Raw genomic sequence first — 22736 nt, forward strand, 5'->3', positions numbered from 1 at the left:
ATGTGGGTGGGTTTTTCACACCATAGACCCTCGGACCATCTTCTGAATAAGTAAATGCTAGGTATATAAACCGAACCTTTTTATGAGTGTCTTTGTTCAGACTTTGAGATCATGTTCCTCTGTCTGTAACCCTGCATACAAATCTGTGCTGTTTTGTGCGGGGTAAATCTTCACTGTAGCTATGTATTGTCTCTGAGTCTTATTCATTCATTTCTGTGTGCAGGAAACTGAAGGGAACGAACCAACCGAACGTTTTTATTAAAACAGTCCTTTCTAGAAAATCCAATTTTCTCACAGGCAGCATGGACGTCGACTCGGATGAGGAAGTCAACGCAGGACGGCGGTTTGTCCCAAGACGCCGGACCATCGGGACCAATACTGGGACCTCGCCCGAAGGGCCGCAGGCCAGCGTGGAGGATTCCGAGTCAGATTCTGACAACGATCGGGCCATGATGGCTTACTTGAAAAAACGGATCAAAGAGTCTCGTCAGTCCGGGAGCGACAGCAGCGAGCTGGAGTCTGGCGGAGAAAGCGTGGAGTCCTACGACGACAAAGAAATTTTCCCGGCCCACCTTTGGGGTTTCGGGAACCATGAAATCGACTGCGAATGCTGCAACTGCGTCTTCTGGCGCGCAAAGTACCGTCGCAATTACTACCAGAGTAAGCACGGCAGGATCTATTACGATCGCACCACGCAGACGGGAGCAACGGAATCCACGAGCGCGCCAGCTCAACCCGAGAAATCTGAGCCGGCATGCGTGGATCGCGGCACGAGGCCCATAACCTCAAGATTCACCAGCAAGAAGATGCGACTCGCCCAAGCCAAGTCACATTTCAGGCGCACGGGAGACATATACGTCGACAGCACGTCTGACGAGGATGAGCCCAGAAAACCCTAGTTTTACAGTCACGGGCTGTGCACTCGTTTTACCAAACGATGTGAACCTGGTTTTGTTTGAATTGAATTCTACGTTCCTGTGTTCCATTACAAAATAAAGACTCCTTGACTGGGGTGTTGCTCCTTGACTGATTTTTTTTTTTTTTTTTTTTTTCTGTCTCGACCCTATCTTTAACTCGATTGAATACTGAGGAGCAAGTTACACACACACACACACAGATGCACAAAAGACAAGCACACAAAAACACACGCAACATAAAGGTGTGCACTGTTGGACAAGCATGGAGGCTTTTAGTCAGAGAGGTAAAGTATGTCCCTAGACCTTGAGAAAGCTCATGTGCCCCTTCCACCGTATTTTCTGTGTGCAGAAGAGATCTGCTCAAACAGACATTGCATCCTACCTGCCATAACGGCCAGGCAGCGCGGAAAGTGTAAGAAGTAGAGACGAACCGAGGAGAGTGCACAGAAATGTTATTTTATTTCATTTTTTTCCATACATAACAGACAGCAGAGGGCAATAAATCTACAAATCCGTAGAGACGAACCGAGGAGAGTGCACAGAAATGTTATTTTATTTCATTTTTTTTCCATACATAACAGACAGCAGAGGGCAATAAATCTACAAATCCGGTCGCCACTTCAACATTCCTGCCCGCTGTTGACTGTCGAGTCACGATCGCTGTCTTCGCGGTAGCCCCTGCCGCCTTGTTTCACCTCCCTTCCCTGACCGTGCCTTGTCGAGGAGAACTCCTTCGCACTCGAGCGACATCCGTTGCGAACAGGCACTCTCCCTCGCTCTGTTCTGTCAAACCTCGATTCGTCCGCTTCACGCCATCCGCTTTCCACAGCTTCGCTCGGGTCAACCCTTTCGGCGTGACGACCGGGCCCTCTCGTCTGCGCCCGGAGCTTGCCCGCTCGAGAAGGCTGCGCAAAGTCAGATTCCTCCGGAGGAGCTGACGGGGCGGGCGACTGGAACGGAGGCAACCAAGCGTGGGGGATGTCTCTCAGGGGTTCGACCGCTCCGGCGCCAGCACCCCACGCTCGAAACCTGTTGTAAATGAAGCCCCCTCGTTCGGACGATGCGAAGCTCACGCTGTAGCGAAACAGCAGGTACACGTAGTACCTGGACAACTTGCGATGGTCCACAGCGATGCATTTCGGGACCTTAGCGCCGGCGCTCTCGCACTCCATCCGATGGAGCGAGATCAGGTCGTCCTGACACACGTGCAGCGCGTCAGACCTCGTCCACATGTCCCTCAGAAGCTCGAGGCTCTTTTGAAGCGTGGGTCTGTGCTTGCTGACCACTTCGTTCTGCAGCAGGCCAGTGGCGGGCGCCCCTGCCACTATCAGGCACTCGAAAAGGGCTACCGAGGCGTGGGGAGAAAACGCGATTTTCTGTCTCATTTCTGAGTTCATTTTATAAACTGACCGAGAGCCCCCTTCGGGCGCGCAAAGCATGGAGGACAGCGGACGGTGCACTCGGAGGCTTCTCGGACTGCTGGGAGAGCACCGCTTGTATCATGTTAAGACTCTTTGTTGCATCGACGCTCCTGGAGCGCTGGAGTGGCTGGGAGCTAAAAGCGTCGATCTGTGCGAACCTCGCCGGGGAGGAGAAAACCTCGTCGCCTGGCTCACGAGACTGTGCGGGCTGTGCGGCGTGGACACGGACAAGGTAGAGATATGCAGCGTGGACGCGAAACCTCGCGTCCGAGAGACCACGGAGCGTTTGGTGGTGTGCGTAGAGAGGACCTGGTTCCTGAGTCGCGACGGGTCTCTGGTCCTGTTTTCGACTGTAGGGCGAAACGCCCCATCTCAGAAAAACGACGGGGTGAGGTCCTTGTGCGCGGCCGCAAACGCGATCTTGGGCGCGGGAGGCTTCGAGTATGTCGCTCGCCGCGTTGCCCGGGGCTGCGAGTGCTCAATAAGACCCAAGGAGCAGGGGAGCGCTCCCGTGCTGAGGAGCCTGAGACCAGAGAGGTACGACACCGTGCCTCCAACGACGCCGATTGTGACAGCTGACAGTTTCGGACGGCGTAGCGAGCCAGAGGCGCCCACCCGCTCGTCCGAAAAATGGACGTTACGCGCCGTCCCGGAGACGGCGTCCGCGACGGCGGTCGACCTCGAGTCCCTGCTGCGCGACGGGAAGTCCGTGCTGGGCCGCGGCGGGTTCGGCGTCACGGTGCACATCGAGGAGGGGCTGGTTGCCAAGGTCAACCTCTTCCCCGAGATGCTGAACTGGAGCCTGCCCGTGGTGGAGGACGAGTTCAAGCGCTATGCGCACGTCGCGACCCAGATGGAGGAGGTCCTGATCGGAGCCTCCATCAAGCACCCGAACGTGCTGCGGACATTCGGGGGCTTGTGGTGCGAGGCCCCCGGGTACCCTTTGGGTGGCAGGGTCGTATCCCTGATGGAGGAGGCGGCGTGCTCCCTGCACGAGTTTTCGGCGCACATGGGGACCGAGACGAGGTACGTGCCCCTGGTCGAACTGGACGTTCTGCGCGCCCTGGACCACCTGCGGTCGAGAGCCATCCAGCACAGGGACATCACGCACAGAAACGTCCTGGTGTGTCGCGCCGAAAGCAGGAGGCCCCTGCCACTGGTGTTCAAGATCAGCGACTTTGGCACCGCGTGCAACTTCTCCACTCCCGATCAGCCCAGGGGCACCCGTGCGAACAGAGCTCCCGAGGTGCTGTGGTGCCTGGAGTCCGACACTCAGGCGGACGTGTTCAGCTGGTACTGCATGATCTGGGAGCTGTACAGCGGCGCGCCCCTGATCGGCCACAGGGCGTCCGGTCAGCGGGAAGGTTTTTGCAGCAGGACCTACGCGCGGAATTTGTCCGAGCTGCTAGGCACGTACGAGCCTACCTCGGAAGCCGCCTTCGATTCGTATTACATGAAGAGCTTGGACGCCATGGAGCTGCGGCGGCAATTCCGCTCGAGGCCGCGGACTAGAGACGTCGCGAAGAAGCTGGAAGCCGCGGCCGCGAGGGCGTCCGGTCGAGCGGGCCCAGATCCGGAGTTCGTCGCCATCGGGGCGGCGTGCGTCACGTTGTTCCCCCAGGAAAGGTGGTCGGCGTCTGAGCTGCTCGAACTCCCGAGGTATCGGGACCTGGGCGCGGATGCCGTCTCGGTTCCGGCGAGGGAGATCCCGACGAACATCGGCGCCGGCTGCTACAGAGCCTGTGACGCGGTGGCTTGCGAGGACTGCGAACCCCCCGCCTTCCGGGTGCCAGACACCTCTTCTCTCGCTACCACATTCCGATCCGAGAGTAAGATCTTCTACGGGGTCGACGTGATAAGACTGGCTCCGGGTTACATACAGCCTTACGTGTGGTACTCGAGAAAGGCCAGCGCTTCATCCCAGGTCGCCAAGGAAGACTCGGGCCGTGTCGGGCGGTCTCCGGAGAGACTCACCTTCGCGCGGATGCGGATCGGGTCTCCAGAGCCAGACCCGTGCTCCGCTTCGGCCAGCTCGCCCGCGGGAGGTCCCCGGGTCATCGTGAAAGGCAAAAGCGGATGCTGCGAGGGAGAGGTCGACACAAAGATGGCCATCCTCACCCAGGCATCTCCGGAGGACGCCGAGAGGTTCAGAGAGCACGTCGTCGAGCTCTCGATTGCTGTCACGGAGCAGCGACCGGACTTGTTCGCGGGCCCGATCCGAGGCCTGTGCTGGAGCTCGGAGAGCTGCGACGGCGTTGTGGTGTTCCAGTACGCTCCCATGTTCGCTGACTGCAAGAAAGCATCCGAGTGGACTCTCGAGAACGCGCCTTTCTCCGCTGACGCCTTCGCCGCTCAGGTGCTCCTGACACTTCACCAGGCCTTGGAGGCAGAGAAGCTCCCCACGCGCGCGTTAAATCTGGACGACTTGCTGATCTGCCGAGGCTGCGCGCTGATCGACCCGGTGGCTTACCTCGCCAAGCACTTTGGTCGCGGTGGTCCTTTTTTCGGGGTGGGAAACGAGGGCCTGCTCACGTTCTGTATCGAGGTTTTGGGCAGATGCGGCTTTCGCGAGGCGGATTCCATAAGCCTCCTCTCCTCAAGGGACCCCGTCGGGATCCTCGGCGGGGCCCTGGGGATCCTGAGTGAGAGAGCGGGCCGGGGGAGAGCCGTCGTACCCAGCAGGCTCACCCTGGACAGCGCCTACTTCGCGTTCGAGGAGTACACGGCCGAGAGGTCCACTTGGCGGGCCGAGCCGAGCCTCACGGGGACGAAATACGAGTCGGGCCGCGGGCTCGGCCTGCTGGTGTTCGGCAACCCTCCGCCGCGAAGGGGAAAACAGACGTTGCCGGGGCCTCCATCTGATTCCAAGTCGCTTTCTTCCCTGATACGAAACCTGACGCTGAGACTGAAGGTCAGAGTGTTCGAGAGCCACAAGGTCGAAGTGGTCGCGTTCAACTGCACGAGAGCCCCGCTGACCGTGGACCTCAGCAGGGCCGGGCTGCGCGACGTCGCGGGGGTCGACCTACTGAGCCCCGACAGAGTGCAGCTGTCCCGAGACGGCAGGTGCTACACTCACGACGCAGACCCTCGGGTCGCCTTGGGTCTATTGAAATGGGCCCCCGTCGTAATGATCTCCAAACACGCAGCACGGAGCCCCGTGCCCGAACTCACCAAAGTGTATTACAGGATCGTCATCGCCCTCGTACGCCTGTGCGGTAACGGCGCCTCCGAGAGCTCGCTGGTCGACCTCTTTGCCAGACTTTCGCCCCTCATCGTCTCCACTCACCTGCGGTGCTAGTGAGGAGCCCTTCGATCAGAGGCCCAGCGTACATGCTCATGTATGTGTGTCGATGAATGTCCCAGAGACACGGCTACGCTACACTGAGATCTGCTTCGGCTGGCTTTGTTTCTGTACTTTTACTTGACTTTTTCACGTTTGTTTGATTGTTTTCAGGTGTCCTTCGAGGGACCTACACATTGTTTGTTTTTTTGTTGTATCGTCGAGTGAAAATAAAATGTATTGTGTTCAGGTGTCTGGTTCTCCTTTATTTTCAGAGGTGAGATAAACTGTGCACTCGCTCCACCGGGGGTACGGCGTACGGTAGTGTAACCGTCCGTTGGCTCCAGTGGTACTAGGGCCCGCCAGTTCTTATTAAAATCTCGCGTTCCCTTTCGGACTGCTGACAGATACTTTCGTGTATCCCGTCAGAAAAAAAAAAAAAAACCATGAGAGGTCTCCCATTCGGACCGTGGCTACTTCTGACTCTCACATGGACCTTGAGCGCAGCGGGTGAGTCCTCTGTAGGCTTGCTGATACTGTTCCTAGCACGAGTACGATCGATGAGCCTGTGTTTTGAGAGGCAGGCCGTGACTATTCGATGAGTCTGTGTAGTCAGGTTACAAAGTCGCAGAAGGACTCGGGAGGGTTGCCGGCTAATTTTTTTTTATGCTTTCTTTTTTTGTGTCGCTGTCACGTTGTTACAGACACCAACATCACCTGTCTCATCATGGAAACCTGCATCTTACCCTGCAGTTTTCAGAGAGGAGACGGTCCGATAGTGCACTGGATTAAGGATAACGAGGGCAACCCCTTTCTTTCATATTACAAAGCGAACCCTCAGTTCAGGAATGTCAAGGGCAGAGGTTCCTTGTTCTCGGATCAGGTCTCTAAAGGTAATGCCTCACTACGGTTGTCCTGGGTGCAGCTTCACGATCAGGGAAGATACACCTGCTACGTTACAACCCGTAAGAATGAGCGATACACTTATGTCAACGTCAACGTGCAAGGTAGGAGCGGTGAGTGACTTAGGTGACCGTTTAGCGAAAATGCGGCTCTAAATTCTAGTTTGTCTCGCAGCGGCTCCGGTCCTCGACAGTTCGGAGGGGATCAGCCGGGAACGCGAACCGGTTCGGTCGACGGAGCCCACTACGGCCAGCAGGACTTTGAACGCCGCGACCACCCCCCGGTGGTCCACGCAGCCGTTTCACAACAAGGGCGGCTACCACGGTCCAACAACAGAGAACGTCGGCGCGGACCGTGACCGCACAGCGGCGACTCGCGAACGAGACGATGGGGCGACGAAAGAGGCTGAAGGTGAGAGGGGCCGACGGTCACTGTCGAGAGGGAACGCTTGGCCCGCCAAGCAAACAGGTTGCGCTGAGCTCAGGATTCGTTTCTCGCAGCGGCTCAGGTCCTCGAAGTCCGCATGGAGGAGGTGGACGACACTGTCGTCTGCTGCTCGAAAGGGATCTAACCGAAACCCGAGCTAACCTGGTCCACCGAGCCTCCGTCCGGTCGGGCTCTGAACGCCACGACCGCCGTCTGGCGGACCTCGCTGCTGCTCTACGACATCCGCAGCTCCCTGTTACTGTCGCACGAGGACGCTGTCATGGTTTACAGCTGCGTCGTAACCTCTGGCAAGCACAGCAAGAAAGCAACTTTGATGGTGGAAGGTGTGCGAAGCAAGTGGTTCATTTGTTTAGTTTCTTTTTTTTTTTTTTGCACCTACTGTTGGACTTCAGATTATGCACGAACGCCAGAGGCGTCACTATCCTCATCTGTTCTCGCTTTCACGGCTTATTTCTTTTCGTTTTCCTCAGGCAGACTCCAAAAGCTTCTGACGATCTATGTCCTGATCCCCGTCGGTGTCGCGGCTCTCGCAATTTGCCTGGCTCTCGGGATATGGAGCATGCTAGGGAGAACCAGGAGATGCGCTCCTGCCTGACCGTGGGACTCTCGGCGACGGACCTTTCCAATCTGCCTGCTCATGCATTGTTCCAACCTCACAGGCTTACTTTTGCTACGTGAACCCTTGTGTGTGTTCGTTTGATTGCCGTAACAATAAAGACCCTAGAGTCCACCTCTGAAAGATGTCTGTATTTTGTTTTTCTTTTTGCTTTTTCAGTAATGAGAAAGTGTGGTTACGAAAAAATAAAAAGGATGGGGCATGCTCCATGAGCCTTCGAGCGCTTTGCGGCAACCCAGGGTGACCGTCCTACGCTCAACGGGGTTTCACCACGAGGTCGGTGGGGTCCTCCGAGCCCATCGCTTCACACTGCGCAAAAAACAAAAGAAAGGAAACCCGACTTCAGGCCGACTTTGAAATCGTCTGTTTGTCCTTATCCCCATCGGTCTCGCTGCTCTCGCGATTTGCGCGATCGTCTGGAGGATGCGACGAAAGATCAAAAGGGGATTGGCTCCTGCATCTACCAACCTCAATGACTTCCTTCTTACGTCATAAGACATAAACCCATGTGTGTGTTCATTTGATTACCGTTACAATAAAGACCATCGAGTCCACCTCTGAAAGACGTCTCTGTTTTGTTTTCGTTATTATCCTTTTTCAGTGCTGAAAAAGTGTGGTTAGGACAAAAACTATATAAAGGACAAGAAAATGCTATGAGGCACTTTGCACAATGTGGCTACGCCTAGCAGGGCCCCAGAGATTCTGCTTGAGGTCACTCGGGTCCTCCGAGCGCGAACCTGACGCGCCGATCGCTTCAGACGGTGCAGACAAGGAAAAGAGACACAGGGCAAACGTCTGACATGATTTTATTTTGTATCTCATCACACGTGATCACACTGAGATGCTGCATCGGGCATTACAGCCGTCGAAGCGGAGCACAGGTCAGAGTCTGTGCTCTCGTCAACCGAGGGAGTGTGGAAGCGTAAGCACAAGCTTTCGGTCTTCGTCCGCTTCGCCCCGTCGTCAGCACGCCCACGATGCGAGTAGACGCTCACAAGCCCGACGTCTCGGTTTCCACTCGATGAGGAGGCCTCCCCCGAGCGAGGCACTTCAACGTGGTCGGCCAGCTCTTCCAAATAGGTCATCATGCGAGAGCTCTGTGCGCCGTGCGAGCGGAGAGTCTTCGAGGGCCCTGGTCGCCGGGACTCCATAGGCCCTGCCTGAAGGGAGATAGAAGACAGAGGAGTGCAACGGAAAGGTTAAAGGGGTTGAGTCTTCTTCGTCTGCCTCCAACGGTGTGAGCTTGTCGCCCCTCTGCCATTTATAAAAGACACCGGGTAACCCGACTTTGCGACCTGCCTTCGGGGAATTCTGCGTGACGTGTCGGAACGGTCTTCGGGTGTGATCGAGTGGTGCCTCAATCAACGAACGTCTGCTGCTGCTTCACCGGGCTCTGCGAGCGTCCCTTCGGACGAAAGTGAAGCAGACGGCGAGCGACAACGGTCAAAAGGTCCTTCTGCGTCTCCCGCAGCAGACTCCGCGACCCCAACCCTACTCGATCGGGCCTCGGCCATCTGAGCAGCTAAACCATGACAGGGCTCCCATTCTTACCGTGGCTACTTCTGACTGTCGCGCGGACCCAGAGCGTGGCGGGTGAGTGCTCTGTAAGCTTGCTGACATTGTTCCGAGTACGAGCGCGATCGTCATAACCCAAACAGTCAGCGCAACGCGGCTGGAGCAAAGCGAAAACAGGGGATGGCGAATTCCACACTACGGGTTGAGATGCAGTATCGTGACGTTGACTAAAAGTTCTTTTTTTTTTTTTGTTCACCGCTCACACAAAAAGTCAACGAGGAGGTGGTGTACTACGACATCTATTACGACCCAGACTACGCCTTCAATTACAGTTATGAGGGGATCAATCCGGAACCCGATCTGACCCGGCCAACGGAGCGTCCTCCATCCAGCTGGACATTGGACGACACCCAGGCCACTCACGAAAGAGACAATGATGCGACGAGGGATGCTGAAGGTGAGAGGGGCCGGCGGTCCCTTTCGAGGGGGACGCTTGGGCCTCGAAGAAAACAGGTTGAGCTGAGCTCTGTCTTCGTTTCAAAGCAGCTCCGGTCACCGAAGTCCACCTGGAGCAGGTGGGCGACACCACCGTGTGCAGTTCGGTGGGGATCTACCCGGAACCCGAGCTGACCTGGTCCACCGAGCCTCCGTCGGGCAGGACTCTGAGCGCCACGACCGCCGTCTGGCGGACCTCGCAGCTGCTCTACGACATCCGCAGCTCCTTGTTACTGTCGCCCGAGGACGCAGGCTTGGTTTACGTCTGCACCGTAGTCTCTGGCAAAGGCAGCAAGAAAGCGACCGTGAAAGTTAAGCGAGGCGAGTGGTGTTTTTTTTTTAAAAAAAAAAACAACAATATTTTAATTTGGTTTTTGGACCCATTTGTTGACTGTTTCTATCCCCGCTCTCTTTCAGTCTTCTCAGGAGGACTGTTTGTCATGATATCCATCGGTGTCGCGGCTCTGACTGTTTGCACGGCTCTCTGGATCTGGAGAACGCGAGGTGGAAACAGGAGACAAGCTCCAGCCTGGGCGTAGGCTTATACGCGATGTGTCTTTCTGCCAGTGCGCCATAGGGCGATGCAAACCCATGACTGTGTTCATTTGATCATTGTGACAATAAAGACCCTCGTGTAGACTCTGAATGTTGTCTGTATTTTGTTTGCTTCATTTTTTTTTTAATTTTAATTTTCTGTGCTAAGAAGAGTTAGATCAGAAAAGGTTATGTTTAGAAAAAATAAATGTAAAAGCGGAGAGGTATACTCTGGTAGCCCTCGAGGCGCTTTCCGCGTTGCTGCAACGCAGTGTGACGTTCTACGCTTATCGGAGCTGCAGAGTTTTACCGTGAGACCGCACAAGAAAAAAAAGAAAGAAAGAACACTCAAAGCAAAGCGTCTTACTTTGATTTTTATTTCATCACACATAATTACACAGATCCCACGGATGTAGAAGCGGTGCACCAGACAGTCTGCGGTCGCATCGAACTAATGTCCCAAACGAGAGCCCTAGTTTTGTCCACCGTGACACCAATGCGTTCTGTCCGAAGGTTAGCTGAAGACAGGAGTGCAACGGAGAGGTCGAAGAGGTCGAGTCGGGTTCGTCTTCTTCGTCCGCCCCCACCGCTCGAGCTAGCCACTCCTCGACCTTTTCTACATCCACACCGTGTACGCGGCGCTTCCCTCTCCATCGCTTTCGTCTTGCGAGAGCCGCCGCTGAGACGCCTTGCGCTCGTCCTTGCCATCGGTGCAGAGGCGACCGGGTCCCTCTCCGAACCCTCCTGCGAGCAAATCGGCTCCAGGCTCTCTGTTCTCTGCGGGTTCTGGGTCCTCTGTGAGCTGCGGGTGCTCGGCGTGAGACCCCGCGCGCTCCGCGCTCCTCTTTCTCTGCGGGTCGCTCGCTTCCGAGCTGCCCGGCGAACAGCTCAGTTTAACCGGCGTGATCGGCTTTGGTTTTGCCGGCGACGTCACAATTCGACCGTCGGTCTCTCGCCTTTCGCCGCGAGACCTGACGGTTTGGCACCGCCTGCCCAGGTCCGTCGACTTCAGAGAGCTCCTGGCCTCGCGCTCCCTGCGCGAACTGAGGCCTGCGGTCGATTTGTCCGAAAGGTCGGCCCCTTCGGATTCCCAACCGCTGCCTTCAGACGCGGACCCTCGACTCTCCGAACTGGAGGAGCGCGAACGAGCGATCCGAGCGCCGGACCTTTTCGAACCTCGACCGTCGACCTCTCTGCCTTTCTCGCCAGAGAAACGCAGCGGTTTCCTGGAGGCTGATTTTTGCAGCCCTCCCTCTGGGCGTCTTACGTCTTTGTGGCCGCTGGAGTAAGTCTTGGAGTGGTCTTCGGTGTCTTTGCGTTGTCGCTGCGTGAGCACGGTTTCGAGCCCCGGCCTCTTTTCCTGCTCGACCGAGGGTCTCGACTTCGACCCTCTGCCTTTCGGCCTCGTGGAGACTCGCATCGCCCATGGGCCTTCCGTCTCCGAGCTGTCCGAGCTGAGTGCGCGCTTGTAGCCCCGCCGGTCGCTTTTGCACGAGGGCGAGGACGGCTGCGACCCGCAATACGGACGGCCGACCCCGTCCTCGTTCCACCTGGCCTTGGAGCCCGCTTCCTCGCCAGCTCTTTGTCTGTACGCGCTACTGGGCGAGGAAGGTCGCGACACGCAGTACGGACGGTCAACTCCGTCCTCGCGTCTCTTGGCCCTGGCGACGTTGTCCTCTCCCGCCTCGATGTCTTCTTCGCTGGACGACGATGCGTCGTCTATGAAACTGTCGCTGCGATCGTAGTCGTCTGAGCTTTTGTCGCAATCCGAAGAGCTCTCCGTGTCCCTGTCGCTCAAATACTCCGGCTCTTCCTCGCTTTCGGAGCTGAGAGTTTCCAGGCCGTTGTCTTCCTCGGCTTCGCTCAGTAAAAAACTGTTTCTCTGGCGGCGCCCGACCTTTCTCCTCTTGGTCGCCGGAGACCGCGAGGCTCGGACGCTCTCGGCCCAGGGGGACAACCGACGTCGAGCTCTGCCGACGGTCTGGCGGCAGCTCCTCTCGGGCTTCTTGACTGGCGGCGGCGGGGAGAGGTGCCTTCGGGGAACCCGCCTGGACGCCGCCTTGCGCTGGAGTGCCGCGAAGGACCGGGCCACCTTGTCGCTCCACCTCTGCGTGGATTGGGACTCCAAGCATTGGATCAACGCTCGGCTCAGGCGATCCTTGATGCCGCGCCTGCGGAGCTCGTTGACCGTGCCCTGGTTGTACGCCACCCATTCTCTCAAGAGTTCCCTGTTCGCCTCGCCGAGGAGAGCGCTGTCCAGGTTCAGGAGCTTGCACACGGCCTCTCTCTGGTACCCCAAGGAGTCGTGCAACCAAGGGTAGCTCAGGAGCAACACGGACAAGTTTTTCATCCATGTCGAAACCGGGACGGGCTCTGGGATGGGGTTGAAAAGCTCCGAGCGGTCGTTCGGGGGCTGTCTACATCCCTCGCCTGGCTCGACCGGCTCTCCGCAAGCGGGATTTCTGCCGCCCATGTCACCGTCAAAGTGGGCTGCGTTGATCCCCAGTTTCTTGAGCTTGTTGCAGTAAACTTTGAGCTTCAGGAACGCCACTTTGGCGGCCGCGTTCACCTCCTTGGCGTGGGCTTGCGCTTCCTTGTCTTCCTTGTTGCACTGGTCGCGTTTGCACATGGTGTACCAGTCTTTCTGGATCTTGTTCACTTCCCAGGGCTCTCTGTCCACCATTTCGGCGCAGGCTTTCGCTCGGCGGGCCGTCTCGGGATCGGCGTCTTTCCGGTTTTGGCTGTAACAGCGCAACTGCCGAGCGAGCGAACTGCACTCCTTCCTGATCAGCTCCATGACCGAGGCAGCGAACCTATCCCGCTCGCTTTTTCTGAACGTAGCGTCCGAGGCGTACCTGCTAAGGAACTCGCAGTACCTCTGCAGCTTCCCAAGTGGACTGTGCAGCAGCTCGGCCACGGCGAATGCGCCGGGGATCTTGGCGTTCATGAACGTGATGGCGAGTTCAGCGATTTCGATCATCCTGGGGTCCGCCAACTTGCTCTCCACGTGTCTGGGTATGCGGTCGCACCACCCGTTCGGATCGACGCGCTTGGTGAACGCAGACAGCGCCCATTGGTTGATTTCTTGGAACGTGAGCTGCCCAGACAGATACGTCTCCCGGGCCATCTCCTGGAGCGTCTCGTTCCAGCAGCTCGCGAGCTCTCCGTTGCCTTTCACGCAGCTGCGTTTCAAGAGCCTGTAGAACCGGAGCGTGGTGGACACGTACAGCGTGGGCAAGTGTCTCTGCTCCGCTCTCACGGCCACCGTCGGCACCAGGTTGCTTCGCCTCCCATCTGACGCTTTCCCTCCTGACCTGAAGTACACCATGCGGGGTTCGCTGGCTTTGTACGTGAAACGACTCAGGTCGCATTTCACTGCGTCCTCCCCGAAACAGTCAACGCCGGCGTCCCCCTCGTTCTTCCTGTCGCTCGAGGACTCCCATGCGTGGCTAACCTCTGGCGCGCAGCACATCGGCTCCACATCTTCCAGGTGAGAGGCCAACGCAGCCTGGCTGCTCTGATCCCTGCCGGGGGACCCGGGTGTGTTCGATATCAGCAGTTGACAAGGCTGAATCTGCTGGAAGGACGGACAGAGCGCCTCCACGTGCGTGGGCATCTCCAGCGACATGTCCCAAAAGTCGAACGCGTGGCCCGCGACCTTCCTCAGCAGCTTCAGGCTGTCCAGGGTCGGGGCGAACAGGACCTCTTGCACGAAGTAAGACCCCTTGCTTTCGCCGTCGTTTCCGGGGATGTCTGTCATGTAGGTCCCGACCATGGACCTCGCGGGGTCGTAACGCAGCAGGTTCTCCTTCGTCGAGTGCTGCGTCACCACGGGCACCACCGTCCGATCCTTTCCCCTCAGCTCCTCGGCGGGGAGGTAGTACGCCGTGTAATTTCCGCACGTCAGCAACACTTGCTTGAGGCCGGCTCTGTCCGAGGTGACGATGGATCCGAAGTCGCTGCCTCCCAGAAGGTCCACCAGGTCCATAAGGGCGAGCAGGAGAGATCGAGAGGGACGCTGGGGTATCCTACCAGAGTCCGCTATGACCGCGTCTCTGATCATCTTGTTCAGAACCCTCGGCCTGTAACGCAGGTGCTCTTCGTTGCTCAGGCGCCGTTCCTTTTGGGTCATCATGCTTACCACTGCATCGAAAACGCCACGTGGGTGCGAGCACGTGAAGACCTCGTCGTGGTCCACAGTATCGAAGTACCACGGAGGGCTGCTGGAAACGACGAAGGTTTGATTTGTAGACGCGGCCGCCTCAGTCGCCGATACCGTAGCCATTTCGAAAGCAAGACCTGTTGAATGCGCGTACGGACAAAGTGGAAACAGCAGCAACAGCTCTCCTAATCCACTCTGGTGAATTCAGCCTAAGTCCTGCGAGATCCTTGCGCTCTCTCTAGCTCTTAGAGGGGATGTTCGAAGGCCACTTATATCCTCCCAGTTGGGATTTCCCACCTCCTCGATGCTTTGAACAGCCCAACCCTGATCCTTGCGCTCTCTAGCTCTTAGAGGGGAGGTTCGAAGGCCACTTATATCCTCCCAGTTGGGGTTTCCCACCTCCTCGATGCTTTGAACAGCCCAACCCTGAGGCTCGGAGGGATAGGGCGGAGAAATCTGCTCACCACCACTGCACACAGGCCCAACCCTGAGGCTCGGAGGGATAGGGCGGAGAAATCTGCTCACCACCACTGCACACAGGCCCAACCCTTAGGCTAGGAGGGATAGGGTGGAGAAATCTGCTCACCACCACTGCACACACACTCGCAAGCAACTTGCACGGAGGCCAGTCATGAGACAAACAATCCGACTGCTCTTTGCAGTGTCCGCCGGCCTTTCACAGTGTCCGACCGTCGCGCAGGGAGTCCGACCGCTGCTCAGAACATCCGACCGCCGCTCACTGACTCTGACCGCCGTTCAGTGACTCCGACCGTCGCTCAGTGACTCCGACCGATAGTCAGAGTACGACCGCCGATCCCTGTGTACACTGAATTCGGGGAGTCCCAGTGACACGGAGCCTACAGAGAGAGCCTTTGTGCACGGACAGTGATGAAAATGAAATATCACAGTCACCTAGGTTGAATTCAAAGTCACCTAGGCTTGCTTGTAGCTTTGTTGTTTGTTTGGTTTTCTCCTCATACAGCTTTTTATTTACCCCCCTCTGTGCTCAAAGAGAAAATCGTCGGGCTTTGCGATTTGAGGAGCAGAGCTCAGCATGGATGAGGAAATTAGAATTTTGATCAAAGGTGTTCTGGGGCACTTCGTTGGACGACGCCAAGACTTTGAAGTCGAAAGGCCGCGTTGTCGGGAAGCTGTAAATGCTATGACGAGAGCTGTGTGTGAAGTGCTGGAGGTTCACAGACCGAAATACACAGGTGAGCAGCACAAACAGATCTGTTTTTTCAGAGTTATCTGTACGCTCAGCGTGATCTCTCGTTGTCCGGTGTCCCACTTTAGAGATGGTTTCAGATCTAGGTGATTCATTTCCCGATGCCGCGATGGTCAACGTCGCGAAAAGCCTTTTCGAGGACGGGATCATCAACTGGGGCCGTGTGGTCAGTCTGATATGTTTGGGGGCCGCGGTGTGCCAACGTCAGGACAGGTTCAGTGGCAGCCCTGGCTCCCTCCTGGCTGACGCAGTGTCAGAAGCGATCGCCTCGTACTTGCTCACAGAGCACAGAGGCTGGCTGGAAGAGATGTGTTGGGTGAGTGGCCTGTACTCTAGGGGGTTGAACTTCACGCTATCGCTGTTATGAAACAATTTGTCTTCATGTTTTGCTTTTTTTTTTTTCTGTTCCTCTTTCTGTTCTTTTTTTAACGCTTTCTTCATGACCAGGATGACTTCGCTGACTTTTTCCCTTCACCTGAAGCCACGAAGTGCCATGACCTTGTAGGACCGGCACTTGGACTCTTTGTTTTTGCGGTCGGAACTGCACTCTTGTGCACGTACCTTGGGATGTGACCCGGTGGTTTTTTTTGACAGCCTCCAGAGGCTTTGCCCTCAGAGTGCTTTCAAGTCTGGAGGACAAGTGTCAGACACTGAAACAACCGGTGTGGACGAGAGGACACTTCTTAGACACGCACTTTAAGGCATTGGGAACAAGGAGACGTTCCTCAGAAGCCCGTTTGATCCTTTTATTGTTTTTCTTTTGCTTCCGCATGGAGAAGTACTACAAAGACCCAGTGCGACCAGTGATCGGGCAAGGTACCTACGGAGTTGTCTACAGGGTGCGAGATGTGAGAAACGGCCAAGAATATGCCCTCAAATGTCACAAGCAGGCAGACGTTATAGAGGACGCGACTGTGAGAGAGTTGTCCTGCCTGACAGCGCTGAAAGGTCATCCCAACATAATACAGCTCCTGGACTGTTTCATGGACGAGGATCGGGTGGCGATGCTCATGCCTCACGTGCCCTTCGAGCTGACCAAAGCTATTCACCGCCAGCCACCGGCTCCGCTCAGCTTCGTGGCCAGCTTCTCGCTTCAGACGGCGAATGCCCTGGAGCACATGCACGGACTGAACATCTTACACAGGGACCTGGTTCCGAGTAACGTGCTTCTCGAGGAAGATCTGACGGTGAAGGTGGGCGACATGGGCCTAGCCAGACAGTACTCCCGACGCATGAGCCTTTGCGTGGTGACGGAGCCCTACAGGGCTCCGGAGTTGTTTGTCCGCGGGAACGCCGCGGAGTACACGTGCGCCATAGACATGTGGAGTTTGGGAGCTATGATACTGGACGCAAAGGAAGGCGCCGTGGTGTTCGCTGCAACGCGTGGGTCCAGCACTCTGAGCAAAGTCATGGCACTGGCGGCCTCGGATCCCGACGGGGGAGCGGAGGAATCGACGCCCGCCAGGCAGGAACTGATACCCAACACTATGAAGTGTGAGCACACCAAACGCATCGCCTTCCGCCTAATCGCTCTCAGGCACGACAAGAGGCTTACGGCTCGCCAGCTGTTGGACGATGAGGAATGGAAGCGTTTGTCCCACATGACAGACGGAGAAAAGGCTGAGGTCTTGCAACAATGCGTCACGAGTGTCATGTAAAAATACACAGTTCAAGAGGCTTTGCAATGTCTGAGTTTATCAATTTTCAATAAAAAAAAAATGAGCCAATGACCACAGACTCTATGTATCGTACAGGTGTAAATTTTGTTTATTATTTTGAATACGTTTGACCATAATAGCAGATGTATCATTCAGCACCACTGGCCCGCTCTGGGAGCACGCTTACACGTTTGTAGCGATGGAGATGAAAAGGGATGTAGCACTCAACGTGGAACACCACTTGGCGTAGTTTGTTTCGTAACTGCGCGAGGGCCCTCGGGTCTTTTGAGGGCTTCGGGCTCAACTCAGCTTCCGCTCTTCGTCTCAGAGCGCGGCGAAAACAACAGTGGCAACCGCTGCGACGAGAGACAGGGCTAGAGGTTTGGCTCCATTTCTCTGACTAGGCCATCTATCCAGTTCCTCCTGAGCCTTTCTCACGGTTTCCTTCAACTTGCTGAGCACTGCAAACAGAAGACAGCGAACACTGGTTGGGAGAGAAGCGCTTTGCGATAGGCGGGTAGCTAAAATGCACACATACATACATACAGTCTGTCGTGTTGTGGAGTTTTCCGAAAGTCATCACGGGCTCCATTGGAACCAGGTCAGGCATGAGAATCTCAGGCCGACGAACGCCGTCCGAGCAAGAAGGCTCGTTGCTGTGATGTAAAACACAAGAGTCCACTGATGTCAACAGCACGAACACGAACAGGGTCAGATGCAGCATCGAAGTGGTAGTCATTGTGTCTTCAAGAGAAAAAAAAAACCCACAAAGAACAGTTTTCTTACTGCAGTGCGCAAACACAACTCACGCCTGAAGAGGTTGCCTCTGTCAGCTCTCCACTCTTGCCTTTTATACTTGCAGAAGAAAACACTCGCTGTGCAGATTCTAATCCCCCCTGCCCAAAAAAAAAAAAAGTCCCTGGCCAAATCCCAACCACAAGCCCGAAAGAGAGGCCGCGACCGGTCAGCTCGCGTAAACCCAGCACGCCCCTCGCTCACAGGCAGGAGAGATCACGTAACAGGGTGATTCAGGGGAGAGGAACGCAGAGCATGGCGTCAGAGTCTGCCTGCCTCGGTCGGCCTCTCATGGCGGAGGACGGATTCTCAGAGTGGAAATCTGTGTGAGAGAGCTGAGGTCGGAGCCAGCGTTTCTCAGTCCCTCCCCTACATCTCGGTTTGGTAGCGTAAGATGCCATCTGACTCAGTGATGTGTGGTCGGACTCCCTAAGGGTCGGTCGGACAGAGTGAATGACTGTCGGACTCCCTGAGCGCCGGTCGGACAGAGTCAATTGCGGTCAGACAGAGTGAATAGAAAAGGTCGGGCTGTCTGGACGCTGACCTGGCGAGGTGAAAAGCTGGCCCCATCTCTCGTCTGCAGCTTTGGAACTAGGAAATTTTAGCGGCTGTGTTCTCTGTGTTCTATGACACAGCTCCTACGTAGAAAGGATTTAGTTGGGGATTTTTTATTCTTTTTTTTTTCTTTCCTTCATATCCAACATCGACATCACAGCCCTTACCAACAAAATGGTTGGATTTATCTACAATTCCAATAAGCTGCTCCCCGCTCTGGCCCCATCAGAGCCCCGAGCCGCTCTGAACACCCAACAGCTCTCACAGAGCCGGACATCCTCTCGCTTCATCAACCATCACGGATCCCCCACGTCTGCCCTTACCAACAAAATGAGCAAATCGGGCTGCTACAGAGACGGCGGCATGCCGCAGCAGAAACCTGACTGTCTGAACATTTCCGCCAATTACAAGACTAAATTGTGCTGGTTCTTCGCGAAGAACGGCGTCTGCAAGTACGGAGGGAAATGTCGGTACGCCCATGGCTACGGAGACCTGCGGAGCCTGCAGCTCAAAATGAACCTTTGCCACCATTTCTATAAGGGGCGCCCATGCCTCCACGGCGGAAGTTGTGGATTTATTCACAATTCCCATCAGCTGCTCCCCGCTCAGCCCACATCAGAGCCCCGAGCCGCTCTGAACAAGGACGGCTACCGACAGATGGACGTTTCCCCACCCCAGCAGCTCTCACAGAGCCTGACATCCTCTGGCTTCTTTAACCATCACGGACCCTCCACAGTCATTGCCGGCGCCATCACCTGCTGCATCCCCACCGTCCCCGCCGTCGTCTTCTCGAAAGTCCCAAATCCCTGTAACCCCTGCCTCGGCCTTATCCCCACCGTCCCCGCCGTCGTCTTCTCGACAGTCCCAAATCCCTGTAACCTCTGCCCCGGCCTTCTTCTGCTTCACTAGCAAAGAGGGGCTTTGTGACGCGCTGGCCTGAACGGTCTACCCGGGTTCTCTCGGGGTCCTGTGGTCATGCGCAACAAGGCTTATGGCATCGAGGTCTTTATTTGTTTTTTTGTGGTGTTTGTTTAAAATAAAAAATAAAACAAGACAAGAACAACGTGTTTTTACTACATTGTATCTGATAAGAGTCAAAATGTGTTTTCCGTGTTGTTTCGCTGACCCTGATATCGTTGAGCTTCTTAAGCAAATAAAAAGACTCAGACACATTCACTTTTTCTGCTCTTTATTCGTTTGCCGTGGACATTCACAGAGTTGTCTTGGCGTCGCAGTATTCTGTCTGAAAATCTTTGGTGCAGACTTTCGCACTTTCCAGCCGTGCTCACTTGCGTTTTACGCAACGTATCTCCTCCAAAGAAACAGGCCGTATTCTCGTGCCCCAGTGCTTGTCCCTGTCAGGGGGGACGTGCAGCAAAGTCCAGGTGGGTGTTTGTTCGGCAATGCCCTCCAAGAGTCTTCTTTCACAGCAGCGGATGACGCCGTGCATTCCGTTGGCAAGTATTGTCCCTTCGCCGGAGTAATTCGTGCAGAGCCACGCCACCCCCGTGCGCCGCAAATCCGGGTCTCCGTTCTTCTCTGTTGCAATCGCGTACTCCACGAACAAGTGAGTCTTTCCCACGCGCCTCACCCGTACGGGCAACGCTGCGATGCCGGCCGCGATCAAAGCATTCGCTCCGCTCAGAGCATCAACGTCAGAGTCCCAACCGGCGAAATCTTCGTCTGGACAAGCGCAGCGGCCAAGGGGGTAGCGACCATCTTCCGTTCTACCACCCATTCCTTCGAGCTCTGCGTAAGTCGTCTCCTCGGATGAGGTTCTGACGATGAGCGTTCTGCGACCGTTGGTTTCACCCAACCGGAGCTTGTGCATTTTGAGGGTCTCCGTGAGTCTCCGTGATCTCAGAACGGTCAGGTTGCCTTTCTTCTTCTCGGCCCCTTGGGTCGTCCTCCCGTTGCCGCAGCCTCATTAGTATGTCAAAGGAAAAAGGCCCTGACGGGAGAGCTTTCCGTCTGATCAAAAAGTGAATTTCATGATCGCATCTGGAGCAAACTCGAAATGCAAGGGCACGCAATAAAGGCACAGAACCGCTTGACACAAGGACGTTGGTATGAGATCGATTTAAACACCACACAGACTACAGCATTTTATCTTTTTATTTGACTTCAACCATCCAAAACATGTTCCAAAAATAAAAGGATACAGAAGCAGCACACAATGAACCTAATGGCAAACTTGATGTCTCAGGGCGGCAGCCCCACATCCTTCTCTACCAAACAGGCGTTCCCGAGCCCAGGCTCCTATGCTCTGAACTGGTCCCCTCATGTGACAGCGGCTCAATTTCCGATCAGGGTGATTTCCGAAACCTCCACCACGGGCGCCCTGCCGCTAGCGTCGCTCGCCTTATCTACGTGATCCCAATGCGGCGGATCTGAACAGTTGACCGCGGCGGGTTGTGCAGATTTGACCTTTGTCAGCTTCGCCAAATTGTACAAGTACGGCTCGTCTGGGTTTGCGCCTCCCTGACGCGTCGCTACCATGTAGCACCTCGTCTCGCGGGCCGGATCGGGGTCTTTACTCAGCACGATGGCATACAGGTGCTCCGTGGACGCCCCGTGGATCTCGTATCCTTCGCAAGGCGACCAGATAGCGACCAACTTGCAGCTGAGAAGTTGCGATAGCTGTAGGAACGCTTTCGAGCACCGTAGATCCACGGCGCTGCATTCCCTGGCGACATCATCTGTGGTCTGGAGCACCCCGCAAAGGGTCTTCGGAGCGCTTTCGCTCTCACCCAAGTGTATGAGTCTCACGTCTTGATGGGTGTAATGCCGCACAATGTTTGGCAGCGATACGGAGGCCGAGCTCTCCCCGAGTCGCACGCAGTGGACACGTAGGTGCTCCGATCTTTCTGACTTGGACTCCGTTTTCAAAAAATCAGGGCGCTTGGGAGAAGCGCAGTTTGATCGGAACGCGTCTCCGCCTGACGAGGCGGCCCTGTGTACTTTCGTCGGCGTGGACGCACCGGTTTTCGAGCCTTCGTCCACCTCCGTCAATTCGCTTGTGGGGCTGACCTGCCGGGAGCCCAGGTTCAGCTTTCGCTTGGCCACCCTTCTCCAGGTGTCGCTGCAGGACGCTTCTGTGTGCTCCATCGGAGTTTGCTCCGTACACAGAGATGACACGGTTGTCCTTATGTAATTTTCATAGTCCTGGAACAGCGAGCCTCCGGGGGATCCCATCGCTTCATCTTCGCTGTGGTCGAGTCCTTTTAGCCTTCTGACGCAGTCGTGCCGGAGCAGCCGTGACACTCTCTTCGCAGAGCACAGCGCGGCACACCGGATTCTTTCGATCAGCTCCGTCTCCACTGCGCTTTTCTCCACGCCTATCAGTTGGCACACAACGGCCACGATACCTTTCAGAATCTCCGTTTCGTACGTGAGCTTTTCCGTGAGGCACTTTTGTCCGGCTATCGTCTCATCGGCCCGTTTCAGACGTGTCAGGAGGGCCTTGGTCTGGCTCTGACTTTCGTCTGTCGCGGCTGCGTTCTCGGCGGCCAGCTCTCGACTCCGCTTCAGTTCGGCCTCCAGCTCGTTGACGCGTTTCGACCGGGACTCGTTTTCGGCATCCGCTTGCTTCTCTCGGTCCTGCAGCTTGGCGATGAGCTTTGATGCGCGCTCCTCCTCCACCTTGCTTCGATCTAAGTGTTCTGCGGCCAGCTCTCGGCTCTGCTTCAGATGGGCCTCCAGCTCAATTACGCGCTTTGACAGGGACTTCTTCTCGGCCTCATTTCGCTTCATTTCGGCATCCGATTTCTTCGAGAGCATCAAGGCTGTCTCCTTTTCGGCTTTCATTTCCTTCACTTCGTTCTGCAGCTTCTCCAGGACTCGCCCCTTCTCGCTTAAGTCCTTCTTCGACGAGGCTATGACATTTTCAGCGAAACTTAACTCTTGCCGCAGCTCAGCCAAGTCCAAGTTTGCTTTTCTAACTTTGGCTTCCATCTCCATGTGCTCTTTTACGAGGTCTATTTTCATCTGCTGATGGGCGGATTTGTCCGTGGTGTACTTCAGGCTAACCTGCCCCAGTTGATCGCTCAGCTCAGCCAAGCGGGACTCGTATGTTTTCTGGTCGCGAGCCTCTCTTGACGCGATTTGGAGACGCTCCGCTAAACTCTGGACTTTGTCATGCAGGACCCAGCCAACACTTACCACACTTTTCCAACAGGCGCGAACGTGTGAGGGACTGAGGCGGCCCTGT

General features: G+C 55.9%; 1 protein-coding gene and 1 long non-coding RNA gene across 2 annotated transcripts; both read left to right on the forward strand.

Moving 5' to 3' along the window:
- The first annotated feature begins 2354 nt into the window (after positions 1-2354).
- On the forward strand, positions 2355-8068 carry LOC144994468 (uncharacterized). Its single transcript, XM_078952367.1, has 2 exons — positions 2355-7291; positions 7439-8068. The coding sequence occupies exon 1, from the start codon at positions 2355-2357 to the stop codon at positions 5634-5636; it is 3282 nt and encodes a 1093-aa protein (XP_078808493.1). The 3' UTR covers positions 5637-7291; positions 7439-8068.
- A 950-nt stretch (positions 8069-9018) lies between these two features.
- On the forward strand, positions 9019-10595 carry LOC144994443 (uncharacterized). Its single transcript, XR_013657980.1, has 3 exons — positions 9019-9556; positions 9646-9915; positions 10012-10595. It is a non-coding gene; the product is annotated as an uncharacterized LOC144994443 (long non-coding RNA).
- Positions 10596-22736: the final 12141 nt, after the last annotated feature.

This window comes from Oryzias latipes, chromosome 9, assembly GCF_053564925.1.
Source record: "Oryzias latipes strain Hd-rR chromosome 9, Olatipes_Hd-rR_3.1".
Taxonomy (NCBI): Eukaryota; Metazoa; Chordata; class Actinopteri; order Beloniformes; family Adrianichthyidae; genus Oryzias; species Oryzias latipes.